This window comes from Myotis nattereri, assembly GCF_964212035.1.
Source record: "Myotis nattereri genome assembly, chromosome: 17".
Taxonomy (NCBI): Eukaryota; Metazoa; Chordata; class Mammalia; order Chiroptera; family Vespertilionidae; genus Myotis; species Myotis nattereri.
Genome location: NC_138092.1, coordinates 23,870,715 through 23,896,446, shown reverse-complemented (window position 1 = coordinate 23,896,446; position 25,732 = coordinate 23,870,715). Strand labels below are relative to the sequence as shown.

General features: G+C 44.7%; 1 protein-coding gene across 2 annotated transcripts in view; it reads left to right on the top strand.

The window, feature by feature from the left end:
- EXT1 (exostosin glycosyltransferase 1) overlaps nt 1–25,732 on the top strand; it is a 262,620-nt gene that overhangs the window by 204,070 nt on the left and 32,818 nt on the right. For both annotated transcript variants that reach the window (XM_081111378.1, XM_081111379.1), the window contains exon 2: nt 24,305–24,398. In XM_081111378.1, the coding sequence (XP_080967504.1) occupies nt 24,305–24,398 (94 nt within the window). The remainder of the gene's footprint in view (nt 1–24,304; nt 24,399–25,732) is intronic.

Below are 25,732 nucleotides of genomic sequence, written 5' to 3'. Positions count from 1 at the left end.
AGGATGGGAGAGGGAGAGAGAGATAGAAACATCAATGATGAGAGAGAATCGATGATCAGCTGCCTCCTGCATGCCCCCTACTGGGGATTGAGCCCACAACCCGAGCATGTGCCCTTGACTGGAATCGAACCCCGGACCCTTCAGTCTGCAGGCCAATGCTCTATCCACTGAGCCAAACTGGCCAGGGCCACATTGTTCATTAATAGGTTGGTTGGTTGATAGGTATGTTTATGTTCAGAAGAACATTCAGCGTCCCATTTAGCAAGACAGCTTTAAAAAAAATAAAAGCTGTGGGGGAGAGAGGGGAGAAGGAGGAAAAGATGTGTTTAGGGGAAGGCGCTCCGAAAATGGTTAGGAGTTTATCAAGCCTTTTTGCTTCCAAGTCTCTAATCCAGCCAGGATGTCAGTGACTGAAAATCATTATCATATGACCATTTGCTGTTTGGTGGAGTGTTTGGAATGAGCTAGTTAATCCATTCCAGTTCATAATGGGCGGGTGGCCAATTCATACAAAACACCTTGACAATCCATACTAATTGGCTTGTCTCCATGGAGCGGCCGAAATTGAATTGCCCATGGAGTTGGACATTTCCTTCCACCCACTCCCTTCTTTCAACACCACTGCCACCCCCCACTACACACACACACACACACACACACACACACAGAGCTGGAGTGATTTTGCATTTAAGTAGCATCTTTGTGTGTGTTTTCCCACCCATCTTCCTGGGCTATAAATTTCCCCAAGCTTTCTATTTAACAGGGAATGAATTAGAGGTAAGGAAAATAAACCAAATGTCCTTGAGACATTTGCAGAGTCATTTGTATTTTCAGAGTTGGCTTCATTGCCAAGGGTAGTAACAAGGGAAGTTATCTGTGAACAAAAGCAAAATGCACTTCATGTTTTGGAAGGCCAGGGAGACAGATTCCTAGACGACGATTCATACAGCCTAGAAATAGTTTCAGAAAGATCTACCGACCCACAAAACTAATGCCAGCCCGCAGAATCATCTCCAGGAATGGCTAATCCTGTGCTATTGAGAGATACCCAAAAAAGGATAAAAGTATGGGTTTATGGAACTTTGATTGCTAGCTGGTTCATGAATAAATAATTACCCTTTATACCTTAAAGTTGGCTTTACCAGGCACTGACTACCTCTGGGCTCAATTGATCCTATGGGCATTTCTAAGGGGCAGTGGGATTGGTTGTAAACCATCAGCCAGCAGGGCAAGTGTGGCCCTTGGTCGCAGTTAAGTTTGGGCTCTGGAGCTAAGCTGCATCTTGGCGATGTCCCTCACAGTCCTGTGACCTTGTCGACCTCTTTGCCTCAATGTGCTTCAGTGCGTTTTTTATCAACCCTCCTTGAAATAAGGTCTCTGCTTGATTGAAAATTGTATTTCATAATTAAATAACATCTTTAAAATAATTTTCCATTTTAAAGGACTTAACTTTTTATACATTTGGGTTTTACATAGGAAGGGAAACCTTTATCTATATGTATAAAAGTCTATATATATAAAAGACCAAGTGACTGCCTGACCGTCCGACTGTCCAACTGGCTACATATGACATGCACTGTCCACCAGGGGACAGACACTCAACACAGGAGTTGCCGAGCTGTGGTGACTTGGCAGCAGCGGTTCTCAGGTGACGCACCCCAGAACCAGAGAGGAGGGAGCCCGATTCCTTGTGGGGCCATGTGATTCCACCTTCGGCCATAGGTTATGTTGTTGCTGAGGCACTGTTGGCCCCAAATCTGGTTTATTGCTAATTAATTTCCTTTCAGTGTGCACAACTCTGTGCACTGGGCCACTAGTATAATAATCCTATATAATAAAAGGCTAATATGCAAGTCAACCAAACGGTGGAACTACTGGTCCTTATGATGCACACTGACCACCAGGGGGCAGATGCTCAGTGCAGGAGCTAGCCCCTGGTGGTCAGTGTGCTCCCACAGGGGGAGCACCACTCAGCCAGAAGCCAGGCTCATGGCTGGCAAGCTCAGCGGCAGTGGCAGGAGCCTCTCCCACCTCCATGACAGTGCTAAGGATGTCTGACTGACAGCTTAGGCCCTCTCCTCATGGGGAACGGGCCTAAGCCTTCAGTCGGACATCCCCCGAGGCTCCCAGACTGTGGGAGGGCACAGGCTGGGCTGAGGGCCCCTCCGCCCCCAAGTGCACGAATTTCATGCACTGGGCCTCTAGTAAGCTATAATACCCTCTTTCTATATTAATGTGATACCCTGCCCCCCCCCCACACACACACACACACACACACATACACACAGAGGGTAAGTTAAAGCATTATAACTCAGTGTAAACATTTGTCAGTGCAAATGCATTTCTATATATTCAGTGTGTACAAACACCTGGTTATTTACACAGTTTCTATAATTAATGCCATAATCTCTGGATAGGATAAATTTCTAACACCTTCTCCTAGTAAGCCTTGCTGTGAGTTTTGACAGTCGGAAAGAAATAACCTTGCCTATAAATATCTCTGTCTGTAGGATGTGGTAGATAGGGAACAATGGGCATGCCTACTGTCCAAGAGGGATGAAGGAATTAGAGAAAGGTTCTCTAAAGACAAAAGGAAGCTATTTCTAAGGAAGCCCATTTGATAGTCTTCTGGCCCTGTAATCACAGCCCCCACTGCTGAACGGAAGGCGATCCGATAGGCTGCTCTCTATCACTGTTGGAGGGTACAGGGGTTCTGATTTGAGCCTCTGGCTTCCAGGGAAAGTCAAATAGGTAGGAAGTGAAATTTAAAAGGGTTCCAACAAAATCTACCAGTGTTTCCCTGGGGTTGACCAGCCAATTCAAGCACTCATTCTGACTCTCAGATGTTCCTTTGGGCTCCATGCAAGCTCAATTTATCTTTCACGCAGATAAATGAATGCTAGAGGCATGAAATCTTAAGCCCTCGCTTCTACTTTTTTGGAAAAGCCCTGTGTTTTTGGAGCAGAGAGAGGAAAGTAGGGAAACTCTCCATTGCCCCTCAAACCAGGCAAGGGTTTGATAACCCAGCTCTGTGCTCTGAGATTTCTTGTCATCCTTGTGCGTAAATCACTAGATAATGTCAAGGATACTTTTAATTGGAGGAGAAAGAAAACCGTGTAAACTTGTTCTTGGTCTGGGAAAGAATAGAATTTTTTTGAATTTCTGATTTGTGTGTGTGTGTGTATGTGTGTGTGTTTGCTGTTGGTTTGGAATATGCACTTAAGAATTTTTTGTTAACAAATTTTGTTTGCTGGAATCATCTTTTTAGCAGTATTCCTCTCCCTTTTGAGAGGATGGGATAGATTTGGAATTGCCTTACTATGATGTCACTGTAGTAAGTTCTGTGTACTTGCTTTGGAAGAGGTTGGAATAAGTAGTTGTCGAGCCAGGCTAACTGGCAACAGATACCTTTTCTGCCACATGTAGAACAACTTCATCTTTTGGAAAATTGTATCCAGGCAGGAGAGGCCGCAGCGGTTTGCGCTGACTCGGCTCACGGCTCCGTATGTGCACTTAGGAAGTGCCGCCGGACCCCACAGGCTCCTCCAGAGCTCCAGGTCTGCCCCTTGCCATCTTCTGCCCGAGCTCGCCTTGCTGTGCCTTGCTGACATGCTGACGTGTGAGCTGAAGGTCTGCAGGAGGAAGGAGCCAGGATCGGGAGCCATCTGGAGCCTGGGAGAGTAAGCACAGGGCAGGCATCTGTTTGAGACTTTGTGGAGATATGCAGTGTGCTGATTCATAGCCCTTTGGGGACCCCTGTGTTCAGAACCCAGACTCACGAGGAAGCTGGTGTCTGGCAAGAGTCAGGGTGCTTCCTCATCAGGACATATGATCAGTTCATCTAGCCTTTATTCTATGCCAAACGGTGTATTTCTTATTTGGGTCACTTAGGTTCTCTCTGCCACCAAAGACAAAACAAAAGTGCTATTAAATTAAACTTAAATGCCCAGAGTTATCATACGTGCATCAAAATATACACAGTAACACTGAAATAAAATGATGCTTCTGAGAATCATGAGAGTGTAGAAGCTAAGGCATGCACTTTGGTGTCAAACCACTGGGGTTTCAACCTGGTCTCTGCCACAGTTGCTGTGTGACTCTGAGCAAGTCACTGAACCTCTCTGTGCCTTTGTTTTTTCATCTATATAAAAAGGTGGATTTATTTACCTTTTGGGGTATTTTGCGAGGTAAATGAAGTTTATATATGTAAGGAATCCAAAAATAGAACCTAGTAAATGAAGCACTATGCAATTGCGTGTTTTTCCCCCTGGAGTTGCATGAATATACATCAAAGACAGGGACACCCACTGCCTCCCTGTAAATACCTTTGGCGCTATCACTTCCTTCCTTCCTCTGCCAACACCTCCACCACCACCACCACCACCACCCAGCGGGCTTGGTTTCCCCGGTTCCTGGAGTGTGTCAGGAGTGTTCTCACCTCTTGAGTTGTTCTTCCCTGCCCCCCTGTCGGAAGCTGGCTTCTCTTCAGCCCTGAGGCTGTTTCAGTGCTGCTTCTTTGCAAAGGCCTTCCCTGGCCACCTAATCCTTACCCATCATCGCTCCAGTGCCCACCTGTTCTTCAGCTCCCCGTCTGGATGTGTAGCTACACCGGTGACTTGCATTTGCATTTCTTCAGGGTCAGCATATGACGAAATCCATGGAGCACATCTCATTTCTGTTTGAGATCTAGCATCCAGTTGAGCACAGTGACAGCATATAGTGGGCACTCCGTAAATACTCATCCAAAGTCAGAATGAGTACGTGACTGGATGGGTGATGTGCTTTATCGAGTATATTCAAAATGTGTGGGCAGTATATTTCTTCCTTCTGGGCTGGCCAACCCTGACTCCCCAATCCTAGTATAGTGCCCACCCCCTTTTATTGGTACAGGAGAGAAAAGGCCTCCTTCAGGGATGAGGTCGGTCCGACTTCTCCCCACTTGGTTTCCTTTTTCCTTTGGTTGGGAGCTGAGGAGGAGGAAGCAGGACCCGTTCTTGCTCACCAGGCCAGTTCAGTGGGGACACTTGCCATGTGGATGTGCCCCATCTACTGGTGGAATCGGGAGGCTACATTCTTAATGGATGGGAATGGCTGTGAGATGAATGCTGGCCATCCAGTCTTTTTCACAGCAGCGGAGACTGTGCTGGGGTTTCTACCCCGTGTTATTACCCTGCTGGCAACAAAATGAATGGTAGAGCGTGGTGTGCTTGCCGGGCACACCTTTTGGCATCTCTAGTGCCTAAATTTTCATCAGAGTTTCACACTCGTGTCCACCGTTTAAAATCCATAGCTTAACATCAGTGTTCACTATTTAGTTGATCCCTGTGTAAGTTGTGGTGACCAAATTTTCAGCATTTCGGGGATACCTTCTCTGCAAAATATCTCAAGGAGATTTGGGCATCACATCATTTTTCAGTCTTTCTTAGGCGATCATGGGTTTATAAAGGTTTCAGGGAGAAAATAGAATCAATCAATCTCTCTCTCTTTCTCTCATCTCCAGGGCTTAAATTACTCAAAAATCTCAATAGGTAAATTGGACAAGGTGGAATTTGCTGGTTTACTGAAATAAAATATTTTTTTAAGTGAGAAACTTGCCTTTTTGTCAATAAATGGTTTATTATTATTAGCTTGCATATCTGGGTACCTTGTGTACATTATAAGTTAGCCTGTAAGTGGACAAGGATGCCCAGCCAGCCTGTGGTCTGAGGGCTTCATGGGCAGCTCCTCTGACATTCTGCTGCTTTGCGGCTCTTGTGTTGGGATGCCTGAACGTGGACTCAGGTGGGTATTTTATATCTTTAACTTGTGCTACTTTACAAGAACCCATCTAACATATCCACCCAATAGAATCTTCCCTCACACCACCCCATCCTTATTTCCACATCAGAAGTAGCAAGAAGAACATGAAACTATCGTAATTTGGCTTACGGTCAGTCTCAATTATAGGTTTTGTTTTGTGTTTTTGTGTGTGTGTTTTTGTTAATCCTTATCCAAGGATATTTTTTCTATTGCTTTTTAAAAAGAGTGGAAGGAATGGGGGCAGATGGGAGAGAGAGAAAGAGAGAGAGAGAGAGAGAGAGAGAGAGAGAGAGAGAGAGAGAGAGAGATATTAATGGGAGAGAGACACATCGATTTGTTGCCTCCTGCATGTGCCCTGACTGGGGCCAGGAATTGAACCTGTGACTCCTAGATGTGTGGGCCAGTGCTCTAACCACTTAGAAACCAGGGCTCAATTATAGGGTGTGTGTGTGTTGTTTTTTTTTAATATATTGAGCAGTTGCTAACTTGTTTTTCTTCATTATAATTCCAAAGAGTCTTCACTCAGTCTCCCAAGGGGAAGGTTTTGAAGGAGGGTTTTGTGCCTGTCTGTTTGGTCACCGAGTTACTGACCACTGGGGGATTTCACAGTGACAGGTAAATGGAATGGTTTGGTTTTCTCAGTTTAGGATGAATTCAGATAACTGAGCATGTGCCTAGCACCCAGTCAGAGCAGAGATGAGAGGGAAAAGCCACACTGTAAATACATTAACTTATCTAGAATGCAGCAATCTGAAAAACCGAGAAATAAGCCATTTTAATGTCAGCATACCTGCAAGTTCTGTGTGCTAAGGTTTGGTAGTACTTTATGTGAATTGCCTATTGGAATGGGCACCAGAATAATTTCAGTGCTCAATGCTTTGAAAGATTTCATCTGTGCCTCCTTTCCTTAAATACAGCCAGTGCAAAATGCTGGTGAAATCTGGCAGGTTCTCATACTTCAGGTTCAGACAGACCATGTTTGGACTCTGATTGTCCTTCTTTACTGGCTGTATCATTCCAGGCAGATTATTGAACTGTCAGCTCTGTGTTCCGTTATAAAATGGGGACAGTGTGCCCTAGTTGGTTTGGCTCAGTGGATAGAGCCTCAGTCTGTGGACTGAGGGGTCCCTGGTTTGATTCTGGTCAAGGGCACATGCCCAAGTTGCAGGCTTGATCCCCAGTTGGGGGCATGCAGGAGGCAGCCAATCAGTGATTCTCTCTCATCATTGATGTTTCTCTCTCTCCCTCTCCCTTCCTCTCTGAAATCAATAAAAAAATATATACAAATAAAATAAAATGGGACAGTGGTACTTACCCCAGATTGTGACCTTAGGTTGTTTTACCCTGTGTAGAGCAGGTAGCAGGGTGCTGAGCATATGAGTGGGCTAGGAATTGTAGTGCTTGTCACATTGATATCACTGTTACTTCTACATGTGAAGGTGTTATTTTGTAAGTATATTTTTTGCTAGGAGCCTTTTCTTGGACTCTTACTATCGTTTTTTTATTATTATTATTCTAGGAAGGACTTTGATTTAAACAATGGAAAATTATGTGTTTTGTAATGTTTAAATGATATCCACCCCTCCCCCGCCCCCCCCCCCCCCCCACACACACACACACACAGCCTTTTCTTCCAATTTTATTCCCCTGCAGTGGTTCTCAACCTTCCTAATGCCGCGACCCTTTAATACAGTTCCTCATGTTGTGGTGATCCCCAACCATAAAATTATTTTCGTTGCTACTTCATAACTGTAATTTTGCTACTGTTATGAATCGTAATGTAAATATCTGATATGCAGGATATATTTTCATTGTTCGAGACCCACAGGTTGAAAACCGCTGCAAGGGATTAGCAGCTTTAAAAATACAGGTGACAGTTTGGGCTGCTGTGACCTCACAATATGATCTTTATTTCGCTGGATCAGAGGTTTGGGGTAGGTCCTATAATCCCTAAATTAGTCGAGGAGGCAGGTGGATGAAAACAGTGTCTTTGTTGGGCAAATCCCAGTTGTGGCTGTTCTTTCGTTCTTGACTCCAATTTAAACTAATGCCTTAATAGCTGAAATTCCCTCTTCACCCTCTTACCTTAAGGACCATTAACGTCAGTGGGAAGGACTTATCGCTGCAGCACAAAGATACCTTCCCGGGGCCTGTCCTGGCCTGCGGGCCCCAGGCTGGGCCCCTCAGCGGTCAGTGTCTGAGGCCGGGCAGAAGCCAGGGCCTGGGCTCCCCCTGAGCGTGCCGTCACACCACAGGCTCCGGCTCCCCCTCCTCTCCGACCACTTCTGCTTCGATGCAAGGCTGCCGCTCTGCAATTAAGTCATTTCAGTCTCTTCTCTCATGATTTTTCTTCACCCTAGAGATGCTCAATGTTAGGGCAAAATACAGGCATTCAAGCTGCTCATAGCATTTTGGGAGCTGGGGATTTGGCTTTTAATTACTGTGAAAATATGATTATTTAGGGACTAGCACCATCTCTGCAGAGCCTGGAGAACTGTGACAACACGAGAGGGGCTCATAAATAAATGCTGAGTAGGTGCGTTGGCAGGTCCTAGGGGAGGAGCAGGGACACTGAACTGAGCAATCGGAAGTGTCTTTCGTGAGCTCAGAGCAAGATGAGAAGTCTCTTTTTTGCCACAGCTTTGCTATCTGTAACATGGGCTAAGGTATCTTGCCTGTTGGCTGTAGCCTAGCAGCCTGTGTGTCATCTAGAAAGTTCTGATATGATCAACGTGTTGAACAGAAAGTGCTCATCTGCCCAGACATCCAGTCTTGAACCACACTCATTTTTCCAGGCAGCAAGAGGCCCAACCTTTGTTTTACATGATATCCCATGGATCTTGCCCACATCACAGCAAGATATGTTTGACTTGTTGAGATGACTGGTATATGTATTTTGCTTGCCCAAATGTATTTTAAATTTCTTGATGGCTCCGCACCAAGGCTGTGCTGATGGGCTTGGACAGCTTGCTGTCAACTCTGCTCTCAGTACTTCATCTCCACCCCGAGTCCTGCTGGACCCTGACCGATCCTTCAGGTCTCAGCTAATCCCTCCTCCTGACGAGGTCAAATTTTTCTTTCATGTGCTCTTATAGAACCGTTAGTCTCTCCTTGGAAACTCACCACAGCTATTGATTTTATTATGATCAATTATTTAATGCCGTTCTCTCCAATAAGACTATAAATTCCATAAGGTAAACAAATGTGATGGTGGTGATGAATTTTCGCGCACCGTGTATTCCCCGCTTCTGATGATAGCATGCCTGGTACTTAAAGAGGTTCACAATAAGTATCATTGGTGGAGTGGATCGATGAGGAAGTGAATGAGTGAATGAAATGTCAGTGTCACCTACAGCATTTATTTTGTGTCTCTTCCCTATCATGTTTATATGGCCTTAGGGACCCGTGCACATAGTAGGGGCCCCACACAAGTTTATTAGGTAACCAAATGGTATGTTGTGGGTCTTGATACCAAAGCCCTACCATGGATTGGGAAAGTAAAAATTGTATAAGCTCTTAGGAAGAGGCCTTGAGGTTTCTGGGTTCCAAAAGTGTTCCTGTCTGGGGTAAAATATAGCAAATGGACAGCCATTTGTTTCTCACCTGCCTACTCCCTAGGACCTGGAGTAATACATCAGATGGGGGGTGACCTTGGGAAGGACATCATCCCTAATTCAGAGCCAGATAAAAGGTCTGATGCAGTGCCAGGCGTATCTCTGGATAGAAGACCATAAATCAGTCCGGTAGATTCCATAATAGTTCTCATGGTGTCTCTCTACACAGAGCTCACTTAGCTAGTCCATGGGACATCTCCAAGAAGCACTGAGAAGGGAGGCAGTGTGCATACTGTACACCACCTCACCAGCCACTTAATAAGTGACTTTAGATACATTAGCTATAATCCTCCATTTTTCTCTTCCATAAAGTAGGAGGCATTATACTACCTACCCCATAAGGTTGTTGGAAGGTCAAATGGCCAAACAGATATAGAGCGCTTTGCAGACAGTTGGGCATGTAATAAACTCACAATGAATGTTAGTTGTAATTATTATCACCATTTTTTATTGATTGCAGGAGTTTCTGTTGCAGTCCCAAGCTAGTCCCTATGAATGTTTCTTTGCCCTATCCCTTTCAGATTACACTGGGACCTACATTTCCACCTGCCCTTTCTGCCCACATGCCTTTGACTGAGGACCCAAACAAACACCGGGTCCAGGAATGGCACCAATTGTACTGCGTCTTGCGTTATGATACCTTAACCAGTACTGCAAAGGCCAACTGGAACTGCTGGGAATTCACACTGTGCGGTGACTGGAGGAGTGTGCACACTCCGTACGCAGGCATAAATAAATGGCATCGTGCTGGCAGTGTGTGTGCCCAGCCGATTCCCTGCACTCTTAGACCATTTACGCACGCTTAATCTAATGGAAGGTGTTATGGCTTCTTCTGCACCTTCAGAATAAAAATCGGAGAAAAAAATCTGAGACATGGCACCAACTAAAACCCCCATATGGTTACTTAAGGCAGCTTAAGCACTTCCACAGAAACTGGGCTCTGTTGAAATAGCCACTCTTCTTGCAAAATGAAACCTCCCCCCCCCGCTTTTGCCTTAAAATTATTTTTTTTTCTTTTATTTTTAGATTTTGGATGAGAATAGGTCTCTAAATCTATTTTCAAGCCGTCTCTTCCTTTTTCTGCTTGCTCAGAACTATCCTTTTAAATATATATATATATCTATCTTTTTATTTTTATTGAATTTATTTGGTTGGCATTGGTTAATGAGATTATATAGGTTTCTTGTGTACAGTGCTATAATGCATCACCTGTATATAGTATTGTGTGTTCACCGCCCCAAGTTAAGTCTCCTTCCGTCACATTCATCCCCCGCTTTACCCTTCTTACGTCCTCCACTACCCTTTCTCCCTGGTCATCACCATACAGTGCCTCTGGTTTTTGTTTGCTTAATCCCTTTACCTTTTTCACCCAGCTTTCCCCGCACCCGCAGCCTTTATACCCCCCCCCGCCCCCGCAGCTGTCAGTCTTTTCTCCAATCTATGAGTCTGTTTCTATCTTGTTTGTTAGTTTATTTTGTTCATTAGGTTCCACACCTAAGTGAGGTCGTATGGTGCTTTTGCTTATCTTCCTTGGGCAGGCTACTTGACCTCTCCTCGCTTTGCTTTTTTCATCTGTGGTGCCTTCTAGCTGTTCCCTTTTTTTTTTTTATTTCATGATTTCTGTCCTTTGTTATAACCAAAAGCACAAGGGTTGTGTCTTGATCATAAGATAGGAAGATAGTCATTGATCAAGTTGAAGAACCTTCACTTTCCACATTCCAGGCCTCTTAGTTTGGGCTCCGAGAGTTACAGTCACTTTGAGGCAGGTTTTGTGCTAAGGGTGGATGGGTTTCATTTCTGTTTTCCTGTGGATATTATTGGGCGTATGGCCATTTGATCTCGGTAGAGATACGGTGTCCTGACACACCATGCCCTCCCCTTGGCATGTTTGGGAAGCCCGCAGGCGCAGTCCTGAGGCTGCCTGAGTCACTGGTAATGAACCAAACGTCCCAAAATGCTCCAGTGGCTGCCTTTTGGTGCTTGGCAGGAAAACCCTTTTCATGTTAGTTTCAAGGTTGTCAGATAGCATTATCCCCAAGTATTAAAAATTTCAAAGAAAGGAGGCAGTGTGTTTGATTTATAGAATAATCATCTAGCTTTAGCTCTAACTGGGCTTTGGCAATGGTTTGCAAGCACTTGAAAATTAAATCCATTTTTTATGGCACTACAAGGTATTATCCCACAGCAAATGATAATTAAACACCTGTGAAATCAATTAGCCCTTTAAGCAGGGGAAAAAATTTTCCAATTATGTTTTCCCACCTCCAAAACTTTTTAAATTCCAAAACCAAAACTCATGGAGAGAGATGGAGTTGATTGGCATTGTGGGGTTAACTTTCCAAGAAGATCATCCCTACATTTTGCTTTGACTTCATCCCGAGTAAAGGCATCGTGTGGTACCAGCTCCATGAGAGGACGCAGTCGTCTTTTGAGCAGAGTCTTAGCAGCTGTGTATCTGACACACAGCTGAGCTGTCAGTTCCTCTACAAAGAAAGTTACTCACTTTGTGTTTCGATGCCAAGTTTTACTTGACAGTTTATGTAAAAGCCAGGATACCTTAATGGAAACCAAGCAACAAGACGTTCCGTGTGACAGAATTGCTCTCTCTCTCTCTCTCTCTCTCTCTCTCTCTCTCTCTCTATCTATCTATCTATCTAAGAGCTCTGTAGCCAAGAGTTCTGGGCCATCTTCATTACAAATTCAAACCCTTAAAACAGACTGACTGGGTAATAGCTGAAAACGAACAGTGGGAGACTGGAAATCGTGGCCAGCCTTTCAGCCCCACGGGATCGTGTGTGTTTAACCATTGGCTTCGGTAACAAATTAGCTATCCAGATGCTTCTTTTGGAAGATGATCTGCACTTCTGAAGCATTGGGTGGATTGGGGTAGAGGCCATAACAATTTGGGGCTCAAAAAAGAGAAAAAGAAACAAATAATGCCAGGCCTTCCACATTCTCTACATTTTGCCTCATTATATACAAAGATCATTCCAAGAAAATGTTTGCCTCATCCTTCCTGATATTCAGACGTGCTTTAGTTTGCATAATGCTCTCAGGTATGCCATCTCATTAGATCCTCAGTGGACCTCATTAGATGGGCACAGCTACTATGATTTCCCATTTTATAAATGAGCATGGATTCAGGCCCAAAGCGCCTTGCTTAAAATCAGTTTATGACAAAGTCACGACCAGAAAGTATATTTCCTAGACATTAGTTTGTATAGGTTTCATCTTATCACTCTACATATAAATCTCCTAAAGACATTCTTTACAATTTTTTTTTTCAAAGACATTTTTAATGGGATCTTGGCTTTCTTAGCAGATGGCATTTGGAGAAGTTGATGAATCTTAGCGTTGACTAGAGAAATAAGGCTGGTATTGCATAAAACAACGATGGGAGAGGATATTTCTATAACCATTTAGAAATGCATCCTATGAATTATCTTTGCAAACATGGCCAGCAACTTGGGCATTACCATCTCATGGGTATTCCTCCCTGAAGAATGAGGAGGAGATCTGGCATTCATTCAACAAACATTTCTTAAGATTACTGTGTACAGTCCAAGCACAGGACTAGGAGCTGGGGCCACAGTGGTGAGTGAGAACAGGTAAGCTCCTGCTCTCTTGGAGTATACAAGAGAAAGACAGTGAGCCAGTCAAACAAATGTGTGTGTGAATTCAGACAGTAGTAGATCCTAGGACAGGGCAATGATTGCTGGAAACACAGGCTGGACTGTGAGAGTGTCTCTGAGGAGTGCTGATATGCCTCCTAAGGGAGATTTGGGAGAAGAATGTTCCAGGCAGAGGGCATAGCAAGTCCAAGTCCAGGAGATGGTAATGAGTGTGGTGTGCTGAGACACTGAGAAAAGGCCAGGGTAGTTGTAGATGGTGAGTGAGGAGGGGCCAGTCAGAGCTGTGGGTAGAGTTAGTCTCAAGGGGCCTGTTGGACGGAGGTGTGACTATTATTCTAAGCACCTTGAGAAGCCCTTGGAGGGTTTTCAGCCTGGGAGGGAACACTGTGAAGTTATCTGTGGTTGCTCTTTGGAAAATGGGTTGAACCTATAAAGACTGAACCTGAAACATATGAACCAGAGTATACTTCTTGTTGCTCAGCTCATGTGGAGACCCACGGGAGTAGAATTAGGAAATAAGTAGAACTAGGAGATACAGTGAAGGGCGTGAGGAGACATTGATTCCCATGCAATGGTAAAAACCATTAGGTGTTTGCATTTTTGTTTCCCAGTACTCAAAATTTATTGGTCCAGTGAGCAAATATCAGGGCATAAAGGCATCTTAAGGGACACCTGGTCTACCTCTCCCCTATCACATGCTTAACTTTTCCCTCTGTCCCACAGCTTCTTCCCAAAATGAGGCCACCTAGGAGCTGGCTAGCTGCTTAGCTGCTTCCCCAGGGGAAGAGTGCTGAGCAGAACGGCTGAAGAGGAGGGAGAGGTGACTCAGAGCTTCATAAACTCCCCTGGGCACCACTGTGCTTCTACCAAAGGAAACGGCAGATTTCTGGACCTTCCCAGTCTCCATGACCAAACCCTCATGGGAGGCTGATCTGGGAAATGAACAATTAGGTCGTTAACCATACACAAATTTGTATGTCCCATGAACACGCATACACACTGTACATTTATACATTCACGTGCCCAGGTGGGAAAGATTAGACTGTCCACAGACAGCTAGCTTCATCCAGCTTTCGTATTATGTTGGTGTCCTATCTTTCTTTTTTCTTTTCTTTTTTTGCTGGGGGCGGCGGGGGGAGGGGGGGGGCGGTTTGTACCATCTCTGCCTACACAGAATTCTGAGATCTCATTTGCTTGTACAGTGCAGAAGGCTCAGGAGTGAGCTGGCCCTGACTGTCAAAGTCAGAAGGTGGATCCTAGGAGTGGCAAAAACAGAAGAGGAGGCGGGACAGTGAGGTTAACTGAACCAGCCATCATTTCATTAACTGTAATTGGGTTCTCAAGGTATTTTATAATCACTTGAGTGCAAGGACCAGACAAGAGGCTTAAGCACTGATGAAGAATGCTGGGCATGTCAGATCCACCACTGGCCAGCCTCTGCATAGTGCCGCCTCTGGTGAGGGGAACAGCCACTAGGAATTCCAAACATTCTCCTAAACCCAGGGCTGACCAAGGCTGGCTGTGCAGGCAAGAATGTCTTGGCTCAACAAGGCAAGTGATCAGAACATTGGGTGGGCCCAGTTTTCTTTGGGGGTAGAGAGTCAGTGCCTTTGGAACAATGCATTGTTTGTCATTATAGAAACCAGGTGAAAGTTCTGCAATTTTGTTTTTTCCTCTCCACCTCAGACATGGAGGAAGGCCTGGAGAAGGTTTGGTTTGAATAGCCCTGTGCATACATTCACCTTGATTTGGAATTACAGGCATACCTCGTTTTATAGCACTTCACTTGTTGTGCTTCACAGATGGTGCCTTTTCACAAATTGAAGACAAGACCCTCCACCAGCAAAAAGATTATGACTCTCTTTATTGCTATACTCACTGCAGTGCAGTGGTCTGGAACTGGGCCGCACTATCTCCGAGGTATGCCGGAAATGCCAGGGCTGGTGAAACACAAATTTCCCACTATCCACATACTGATCAGTGTGCAGAGACAAGCTGAAACTTTTAAGTCTGCCAGGCCTTTAGAAATAAAGGCAGAGACCAAGGGATAGAAAATGTACAAAAGGAAGACCCCTCCCCCCCCCAAAAAAAAACCCAAAAGACACTATTTTCCATTCTCTAAATTGGGCTCAGCCTGACTATAGGAGTGAAACTCATCCTACGAAGTCCTGGCATAGTCAAGAACTGGGTATGCTGTTAGTAGCTAAATAGGTTGTTCTAATGAAGGGCTTGCCTCTCTTCGGTGGGTCCCTCTTGTTTCCAAGTCTAAATGCAAACCAGTGGGCACTGAGCACTTTGCATCCATTCATTGAATAACTGTGTTTTGAGTGGCTACTATAGGCCAGACCCTGGGGTAGGCTCTGGTTCAACAACAAGTAGGACCCTGTGCTGTCTGGAAGGGAAACAAGAAAGCAGCAACTTGATAGAAAGTGAGCAGTGGAAAGGTCAGCCTGTCTGCTGAGTGAGCACAAGAGGGTCTCTGGCCAAGACGTGGGCACCAGAAGTGGAAGTGCAGCAGGGGAAGGAAAGGGGGTGCCCCTGCCACAGCCTGCTCACAGGACTGGCCTGTCCCTGAGGAAGAGTTGCCATCCCAGAATCGACACTCCGTGCCGCTGGCCCCTGCGCTGGGCTTTCCAGCTTCAGTCTGCCCTTCCTGGCCCTGCTCCACTTGGCCAGTCTTTGTGGCCCAGAGCCCGGTGAAAGGTTAATGGCCAGATAATGACCTCGGGCTTCCCGGCTGCCCTTGGGCCTGTCACGGACACTTGGCTCTGCAGCCAGGGCCTTTGTGTGCCTCTCCTGGACCCATTTATACACCCGAGGCCGTTGTTGCAGCTGGCTATTATTTTGTCACTCCTTTCTCTCCCCCCCATAACCAGGTAGCCCTTAATTTAGCATTTTCAGAAATGCCTTATTTCCAGCCAAAGAATGTACACCCACATGTCCTGGAATTGCTTTTATTTCAGAGCAGTTTGAAATTTGGAATTGCTGAGTACAAAAACTGGTGCGTCTTGGGTGGTGGGCACATAATGCAGTATACAGATGATGTATTATAGCATTGTGCACTTGAAACCTATATGATTTTATTAACCAATGTCACCCCCAATACATTTAATTTTTAAAAAGGCTGGTGTTCTAACCTCACCTCCTTCAGCAAACCCCCCTGAAATTAATATCCCCTGGCAGGAAACCTGCCGTTTCACCTTCGCCGGCACCATGTTCCTCCTTCCTACCAGGCAGATCTGGGAGCTACAGGGCATCTTGTGCACCCCACCCTCCTGGTACAAACCCACGACACCCTTGCTGCTTGCTTTATAGTCTGTAAAATGGGGGCATTTCACGTGTAGTTATAGCGATAAAGTGGAATAACCAGCACAGGTTGTGGATCACCTGCCCGGCCTTCCAGAGACATGTAGGTGTGGGGGAATTATTATCATTATTGTCATTAATGCCTGTCCATTTTCTCACTTGCTTTTCTATGTTAGCCATTGAGCTGCTAGTTAATGAGTGGGAAGCACAATGGTCTCCCTCTTTGGAGCATGAAGAGCATCTGGTACCTGTTGTATTTGTTACTATTTGCAGGTGGCGATGACCAGCTGGTCTAAGTTTAAAGTTCTGAGCTGTGAGTAGATGTTTAGGGTAGAGATGGGGTAGGGGGTTTGACACCATAAGGGATTATTTCCAGTGTGTTCAGATGGGGTGTTTGATTCCAAACATTTTTCTGACTCTCTTTTCTTTCCTGTGAAAAGTAGGTATAATCATATCTACCTCCTGGTGTGGCTGTGAGGCTTAAATGAGAGAAAGTGTGTGTGTGTGTGTGTGTGTGTGTGTGTGCGCGCGCGCCCGCCCATGCATGGGAAGTCAGTGCCTCCCACGGGGGCCTCAACCCCAGCCAGAGCCCACAAAATGTTACCTCTCGCCCTTCACTATACTGAAATGGATTTTTCAATGGACATACCAGTATAAAGGAGACAGTCTTGTGTGGAAAACCACATATGACAGTGTGAATAGAAACAAATGTCCCTGATGGCCACTGAGCATTGCTCTTTGTAGTGGATACCCTGGGATGGGCAGCCTCATTCTGAGGAGCATCACAAAAAAATAAATTCCTAATCCTTGCTGTGACCGGGTGCCTGAAGGTTCTAGCAGCAGTCAGTGCTCAAAGGTAAAAGAACCGCCTGTGTGAGGAATCGCACCACCTCCAAATAGTGAGCGCCTTCCCTCGGGGGGCACTGCATGTCCCTGAGACTGTAGCCAATCTGGTCAGCCATGCCCAGCACCAGGCAGTAGCATAGCACCTCTGCATTTAGCCAACACCAGAACATGGAACAGTTCATTCCTGTGCAAAGACTGTGAGTAGATGGCGTGAAGAAACAGACCCTGTGGGTCTGGTGGATTCTCAGCGACCACCAGGGCCTATACTTTCCCATGTGTAGCTTACAAGACAACAAAAAGAGAGCACAGTGGCCAGCTAGACCGATTTTATAGCGGAAGTATTGGCTCCCACTCATTGGTTTCTCAGTTCAAAGTTGAGCTTTGGGCCAATTTCATATTATTACATGCCATGGATTTTTTAGTTTTCAGAAAAAGTAATTGAAATTTTAAGTGTTGAGGTCAAGAAAGAGTCTAAGGCAACATGGTTAGTAAATAACAGGGCATCTTTTTGGATTAACCTCCTGGTACACATGGAGTTTGAGTGGGTGAGAGGGTCCTTTTAAGTTGCTAATACTTGGAACAGGGGGAACTGATGAGGATGTCACTTTATAAGAAATGTTATTTATACAGACACTGCACGTGTGTGGGCTTAGGAAGAAGCATGGTGGAGTAGAAAGCAAAGGCCTGGAGTTGGAGCCCCGCTGATTCTGTAGCTGGGACCTTCCTGGGCTTGGCTTGGGTTGTTGGACTTGGAACTTGGTGCTCGCCTGTGAAGCTGGTTATATCAAGTCTTGAGGATTTCCATTGGCAACATATCTGCTTGAGCCCTTCCGTGACTCATGACCACCCACACAAAGCTCTAGGAGATACCACACACAGTCTTCCCAGTAGTGTACAGCCACTATCAACAACCTCATCCCCCTCTCCTCCCAGCCCCACCCACCCCAGACTCGGTGGTTCCTCTCACTTTGGTGCCTCTGTTCCTGCCTTACCATCTCTACCCTTAGAAATGCCCATTGCCTCCTGTTAGCCCATTGCCAGGCTGATTCTTGCTTCTCCTTTAATACTTAGCCTAGACTCTAGGCCCTAGCGTCTCCCTTCCTCCAGGAGAAATCCCTGCTTCTCACTCTCGCCACCAAAGGCAGGCTGTGGCTGCTGTTTCTCCTTCTGCATAACCCCCACCTCATGCCTCCATCCTACAGTTTCCTTCCCTTGATAATAACCATTTGATTACAGGTGCCTTTTCACCGTTGCCTTCAATGGTACCTGACACATGGTAGGCTTTTGACTGTTTGTTGAATGAATGGGGAAAGCACAAAGGAAATGCTCAAGGATTTCATTTGATTTCCCTTATCCCGATGCACTTTGTGGAATGACAGCAGTCATGTGTTGTTTTGGTTTTCTTTCTTTATTTTTTCTTAAGGGATGTGATCCAAACCTGGGTGCAGGCAAAGAAGGCTAAGTACCTAGGAGGCTGGGAGCTGGAGGGAGCAGATCAGCTGTAGATGTGGAGTTTCTTTATAAATAAATACTGGAGACAAACTAAGAACACCGTGAGGAAACTAGAATCGTGTGACTACAGAGATGAGAGGGTAGAAGACTTGCTTCTTCCCTATCCTCTCTGATGAGTAAAATGCAGCTCAGATGCAAATATGCATGCTACACAGGCATTGTGGAAGCCACGGGGACCTGTGGGCACTGCAACAGCAATGCCCGCATCTATGTAGCTTTGATAATAAGCCCAAATCCTTTTGATTAGAAGCTGTTGTGATTCACAGCTTCTGTTTTCATTTTATTTGAAAGGGTCTGCTCCACAGTGCTTCCTGGCTCTGTCTTTGGGAATCTGTTTCTTTATTTTATTTTTATTATTACTGGTTCTAAAAATGTATTTATTCCCCTCATTCTGATACAGTGTACCACAATAACTTGTGATTGCATAGTGTATTACAGTATGTGCTGCATGGACATGATCTTATTTGATCTTCACAATTTTCAAGCTCAGAGATGTTAGTCAATTTGCACCGAAAGTGGTAGACACAAACCCCAATTCCTCACCCAGGTTTTCTAACTTCATGTTGGCTGTTTTTTCCATTATATTCTATTGCCTCCTTTCAGCCATGATGATAATAGCTTCCATATATGGATTGCGTATAATGAGCCCAGGCTTTACTTAAAAATGTCATTTAATCCTCACAATATTAAGTATTATTCACATTTTGCCAACTGGGAAAATAAGATTTCAACAAATAACATTTCCAGGATCACTCAGCTTGAAAACAGCAAAGCTGAAATTCGAACCTAGGTTTGGCTGTCTCTAAAGCTGCCGAACCACTAAGCTTTTAATTACTAAGCTCTTAACTATCATGGCAGTGGTTCTCAGAATTTAGGGCGCATCATAATTACCTGGAGGGCTTGTTAATACACAGAATTCTGGGCCCTGCCCCCAGACTCTCTGATTCAGCAGGTCTGGGTGAGGCTGAGAATTTACATTTGTAGCAAGTTCCCGGATGATGCTACTGGTTGGGAGATCCCACTTTGAGAACCCCTGCGCTATGCACACTGCCCACCCCCCTTCCCAATTGTACTGAATTACTACCAGCAAAAATGTGTTTCATATGGAGGGGGGAGGTCTTGAATTATGTTTTCTTACATGGCCCATTTTAAATGGGGTGTATCCCATATATTATTCAATATAACTTTAAGGGGAAGATTATTTTGGCCATAGGGCGGTGCTGGTTTCAGGATTAAATTCGGGGTCCAGTCACTTTTATTACATTTTTCTTTGCATCATTTATGAAAACTGTTCTCTCTGTCATCACCTATACAGTGGGGAATGTAATGCCTACCTGAAAAGGGTAACAAAACCATTTATTAATTAAAGCTGAAAGTTCTCTGAGATTAATTGCCTCCCTCATCTACTTATTTTCTTGCTTAGGATATCTCTTGCTTTTAAGAAGTTGATGATTTCTATATGATTCACATTTCTAAACTTAAGTATTATTGGGGAGAATTAGTCCTTTCAAAAGGATTGCCCCCTCACTTGACCCGTCATCGCCTCATCTTTTTCCCCAACCCCCATTTACTGGTAGCAGGTAGCCACTAATCTCTTTCTTGGGCCCTAATTATTTTATTTCACAAATGTTATATAAATGGAATAATGCAGTACATATCCTTTTGAGGTTGGCTTTTAAACTGAGCATAATTTCCTTGAGCTGGTTGTGTATGTCAATGGTTCATTTTGTTTTATTGCTGAGAAGTATTCTAGGCTATAGATGTACCACAGTTTGTTGAATCATTTACCCATCGAAGGACATTTGGATGATTTCCAGGTGGGGCTATTAAGGATAAAACTGCTGTGAACATTCATGGACAAGTTTCTGCATGAAGATAAGTTTTCATTTCTCTAGGATAAATGCTCAACTGTGCAATTGCTGGGTCATGTGCTAAGCCCATTTTTAGTCTCATAAGAAACTGCCAAACTAGTTTCCAAAGTGGCTGCACCATTTTGCTTCCCACCAGCAATGTCTCAGGGCTCCACTTGCTCTGCATCCCCATCAGCACCTGTTCTCATCTGTTCTTTTGATTAGAGCCATCCTGGTGGGTGCAAAGTGATATCTCATTGTAGTTTTGATTTCCATTTCCCTAATGACTAATGATGTTGAATATCTTTTTCATGTGCTTATTGGCACTTTGTATATTTTCTTTGGAACAATATCTATTCAAATCCTTTGTTTTAAAATCGGATTGTCTTTTTTATTGCTGAATTGGGAGAGTTCTTTACATATTCTTGATAAATGCTTTTTCTCAAATTTATGATGTGCAAATATTTTCTCTTGTCTGTGGGTTGTGTTTTCACTATCCTGATGGGTATTGGGAGAGAGAGGAGCCCAGTCTTCTGGACTGTACTCCCCTGAGCTTCTATAAGGCAGAACTGGTAGGGGCTGTTCAGGTCTGGCTCAAATGCTCCAGACACTCAACTGTTCTTCCTGAGATTTGATAGATTCTCTTGAATGAATGTTTTTCTATTTGTCATTATGTCCTTAGAACAATTTCCAGAAACTTCAAATGAATTTTTAAAAAACAATTTTTACCAGTTAAATTGTTTTGCTGGGGAAAGTGGCCAGAGGTCCTTACTGTGTCAATCTGGAGGACCTGCCTTCATAGTCTACTTTGTAATGAAAACATCCCCAGAAGATCTTACACCTTAAGTTCTCATCAGTATTTTCTAGTTGTTGGGTGATTCTTCGATGAGTTTAGCAGCTAGAGAAAGATCTCTGCACAACATTTGCAGCACTGGAACAGTGCCTGGACCATAGTACTTCTTGAAAGAATGACTGATAAAGCGAGTGAGTTGAAGAGTCTGGCAGGAGGGTGGTATGGGGCAGGTGAGAACATCAATATGGAGAGGGGCCCGGTCCACAGAAAGTCTGAGTGGGAGGGCACCAAACACATATGCGGCCCAACTTGATCCATCGTCTGCCTCCCTTTTGGAGCTTCATTACTCCTTCATTTACTAGGATAACATAGTAATAATTTACTGGCTCATGGTCCCTGGAGCCCAAAAGAGTTTGAGCATGATTAGAAATCTGAAAATCATTGTTTAAGTTATGCGTGTATACTGTTTGTGTCTTTGTGTGTCATCATGAATACACTTGTTCATGTGTATGCATGAGCAGACATCTACATACATATAGGCACATATGTACATGCAATAGTTATGGAAACTCTGGAGCAGTGGGACGTTCCCAAAGGACACTCTTCTTTCTTCCTTAACAATCATAACAGAGGAAAATGGAGCGTCAAGCAATCTTTGGGCATCTAGCCCAGCTGGCTCACTTGGCAGGTGAGAAAACAGGCCCAGAAAGCTCCCGTGTTGTGTTCATAATCTTACGTGTGCCTCGTGGGTTCCCGATTTCTGCAAGAATACTCTCCCCACATCTTCTGTTAACCTCTTATGTGAAGGAACACAAGCTTCAATCACGTAAGCTTTATTTGCTACGTCAGCAAGTACTCCATACTACCACTTAAAAATCAACACCCAGGTGAATTTTTCCTCTAACTTTTCTGCCTTTTCTCTCCCTCCATTCCTTCCCTAAAGTAAATTCTGCACCTGGAAACTTTGAAACTTGTTACAATCCAGAACTTTAATAGTGTCTTACATTTTTAGCAGCCTAATGACAAGGATGTAGGACCTTCAGTGCTAGCCCCTCAGGGGTTTTCTATTCTTGGCATTTATTAAACTTTGCTGTAGCCTGAAGTATATTTGACCCTTTTTATACTAAAAAAATGCAGTTTAAACTTTATGCATATATTTGTGTTATGTGTGTACATATTTCCCTCTTCTCCATCAATTAGGTAGAGATTCAGACCTTATATCAGTTGAACTTGAACATACTTGTCAATTTTCCCTCTATATTTGGTGACCAAAAGAAAAAAGAAGCCATTAGCATCAGAATTTAATATTTTTTCTTATTTAGCTAAATTTGAGCCCTCTTGAAACTCTTTTCTACTTTGAAGTCTATTTTGCAGTTTAATTAATGCAGCAAGGGTTTTTATTTTACTCTCAGTGGAGATAATCTTAATCCATTCACGGTGACCTTTTCTTGTGCAAATTAGTTCTACACGCTTGTTTAAGCAAATGGCCCTTTGCATGATGTCTCTTCTTAATGACGGGTTTATAATTGAAAATTGGCTTACTCCCATACGCCTAGTTTGTATGAGAATATAAAAATAGATGTGGACTTTAAAAATATAAATTTATATATCAGGATCCCAAAAAGAGGAGGGAAGAATCCAGTGCCTTTAGGCTATGATTAAATTAGACTATTAGAGTCAGAAAATGCTGGTGACATATGCTGCTGTCAAAGTCACACCTGTCTGCGAAGCATTGGAAGCTCTTGAAAAATGAGTGATTTCATCTTAGCTCTGAGACTCTGGGCCCTACGGGACAGGAGCCATCTCTAGTTTCCCAGGTTTTCTTAAATTCATAATGAGCCTGGAACTGTGTGGTTAGGAATGTGTTTGTGGAAATCACTTTCAAATGGATGACCCTAAACAAAATGAAATGCTCCTCCTCTTTCCTGCACTTCACCAGCAGAAAGACAGGTGACACTCATGCTATATTTTGCTTTTTATTTTTTTTTCAAGTGCAAAACCAGTGTTTTGCCATTAAATGGTATTTGTATGGAAGAAACAATCATATCTTGGTATTCCTCTTGCCCCACTTCTTAAGCGAGCTCCTTCCCCTGTAAGGCACGTTAGCCACTCTTATATATGAGTATTTGTCTAGGGAATTGATTTTCAACTGGTGTGCTGCCACATACCAATGTGCCGCAAGAATACTTAAAACATGTTATACCTGATGATTTATTTAGTCAGGGGTGATGACCTCTTTTCCCTTAGCTTGTAAATAAAAAATGACAGTAGCCAATACAACAATAGCTGTCCAATGTAAATGAATCAAAATTATACCTTTTTTTTTTTCAAATCAGCAAAAAAAATATAATACTTTTTTGGTCTGCCACAGGATTTTAGTAATTAGCTTTATGTGTACCAGGAGATGACAAAGGTTGAAAATCGCTGGCCTAGGGTAACTGAATGTTCTTGGTTAAATGTAGAAACTCCAGCTTGAAGGAGAAAATAAATGTTGTTTTGTGCTTGTAATGGTGGTTTCCTGAGTAGGTTTTAATAGCATGGTTTTGTGGGGTGAGGAACAAGAACAGTCTTAGTTTGGTGAATGATATGGCATTAAGAAAAAAAACAAAACTAGCAGTGATTTTTTTTTAAGCTTATGGAACAGCACATTTCTTTAGGATACAGAAATCTGATTTTGGAAGCAAAGGCTGAGCAAGCCAGATTATCACTGGGACCATCAGACTTGCCTTCATGGGCTATTTGCAAAAGACCCTAATAGCTTTGTTTAACTTGAAGGTTCAAGCTTGTTGTCCATGCAACAGTCCCTGGGCCCCCGTGGAAAAGGGAGAACTGCCCGCCTGGGGTAGCTCCAAGTTGCTCTGGGAATTCCGTGCAGGTGTGCACCCACAGGTGCTCATTCATCCCTCCGTCCCTACGGTCTTCGTTGGCTGACTGCTCCTCCTCTCCTCCCAGGTATGATTATCGGGAAATGCTGCACAACGCCACTTTCTGTCTGGTTCCGCGTGGTCGCAGGCTCGGGTCCTTCCGGTTCCTGGAGGCTCTGCAGGTAAGAGACCCCAACACTTCCCCAGAACAGGGCTGAGGAACGGGGGCCGCTGCGTGGGTTGAACCTTAGCACTTCTCCTGGGATCTAAACAGAGTGCGTGAATTGCCTTGAACACCTGAGATCTGTTTTCCCAAGAAAACATGCAAGATTTTTCTTCTGTGGGGGCAGGAGGCGGATTTCTCCCTGCCTTTGGACAGGAGAAGACTAAAGGGTTTCACCACCGGGGACGGGGGGTTCTTCAGGGACATGCTTTCAAACAGAGGCCAGATTTGATTGCAGCCGGGCAGCCTTGCTGGGCTCCTCCCAGAGACTCGGCTCTTTTCCTAGAAGCCAGCCTCAAGAGCAGTGGAAATGGCTTATGGGTCGTAGTCACCAAAATCAAATTGCCTGTTCGGTCCCCGCTCTCAGTCGTTGCTCCCGCCCTCTAAAATGTGAGAGCGATGCCAGCAGGGTGGTGCATGGTGGTGCTCAGTGGGCCCCGCACTTCCCAGCTCTGCCGTCCAGAGGTCCCGGCTGCAGCTCCAGACCTGCGTGGAGTCTCTGCTCATTAACCGCACTCTGCAGAAACCTGACTCTTGTTGAGACTGTTATGCATGTTTCTACCTGGAAGTTGCAGCCTTCAGAAAGCACGCCCTCAGCCTCCTCCTCCTCCACTCCTCGCCCCCTTGCTGCCACATTTTCTTCTCGGTGCTCTGCAGTTTGCCTGAATCTGTGCTTTGTCACCCGCTGCCTGACTTCCGTCACTCTGCCCTGTCCTCCGACAGCAGAGCTTCGGTGCTCTGCAGTTTGCCTGAATCTGTGCTTTGTCACCAGCTGCCTGACTTCCGTCACTCTGCCCTGTCCTCCGACAGCAGAGCTTCGGTGCTCTGCAGTTTGCCTGAATCTGTGCTTTGTCACCGGCTGCCTGACTTCCGTCACTCTGCCCTGTCCTCCGACAGCAGAGCTTCCTTCTCTGAGCATCTCATCCAGTGCACGGTGTGTTCTGAGAAGCACAGGGTCACAGTGCGCTTGTAGCTCTCAAGGTGTTGACGGAGCACAATGAGCCCTGGTTGGGATTATGTGTATCTGGACCCAGGATTTTGTCAGTAGCCCGGTGTTTGGGGGCTGTTGGGTCGCTGTGCAGGTAGTCAGTTGGTAAGCAGTGGTTTGGGTCCTTCCACACTGAAGGGAATCAAGTTCTGGTTCAGACGTTTGCAGAACAAGGGAAAGGTGGACACCCTGTAGCAGTTACGTCCACAAATGCTTTGTCAGGAAGCCGAGCCCCACCCTACTCTGTTGCTCATGACATTTGGGGTAAACCACTGGCGGCTGACTGTGGCCGTTACCCTGACAAA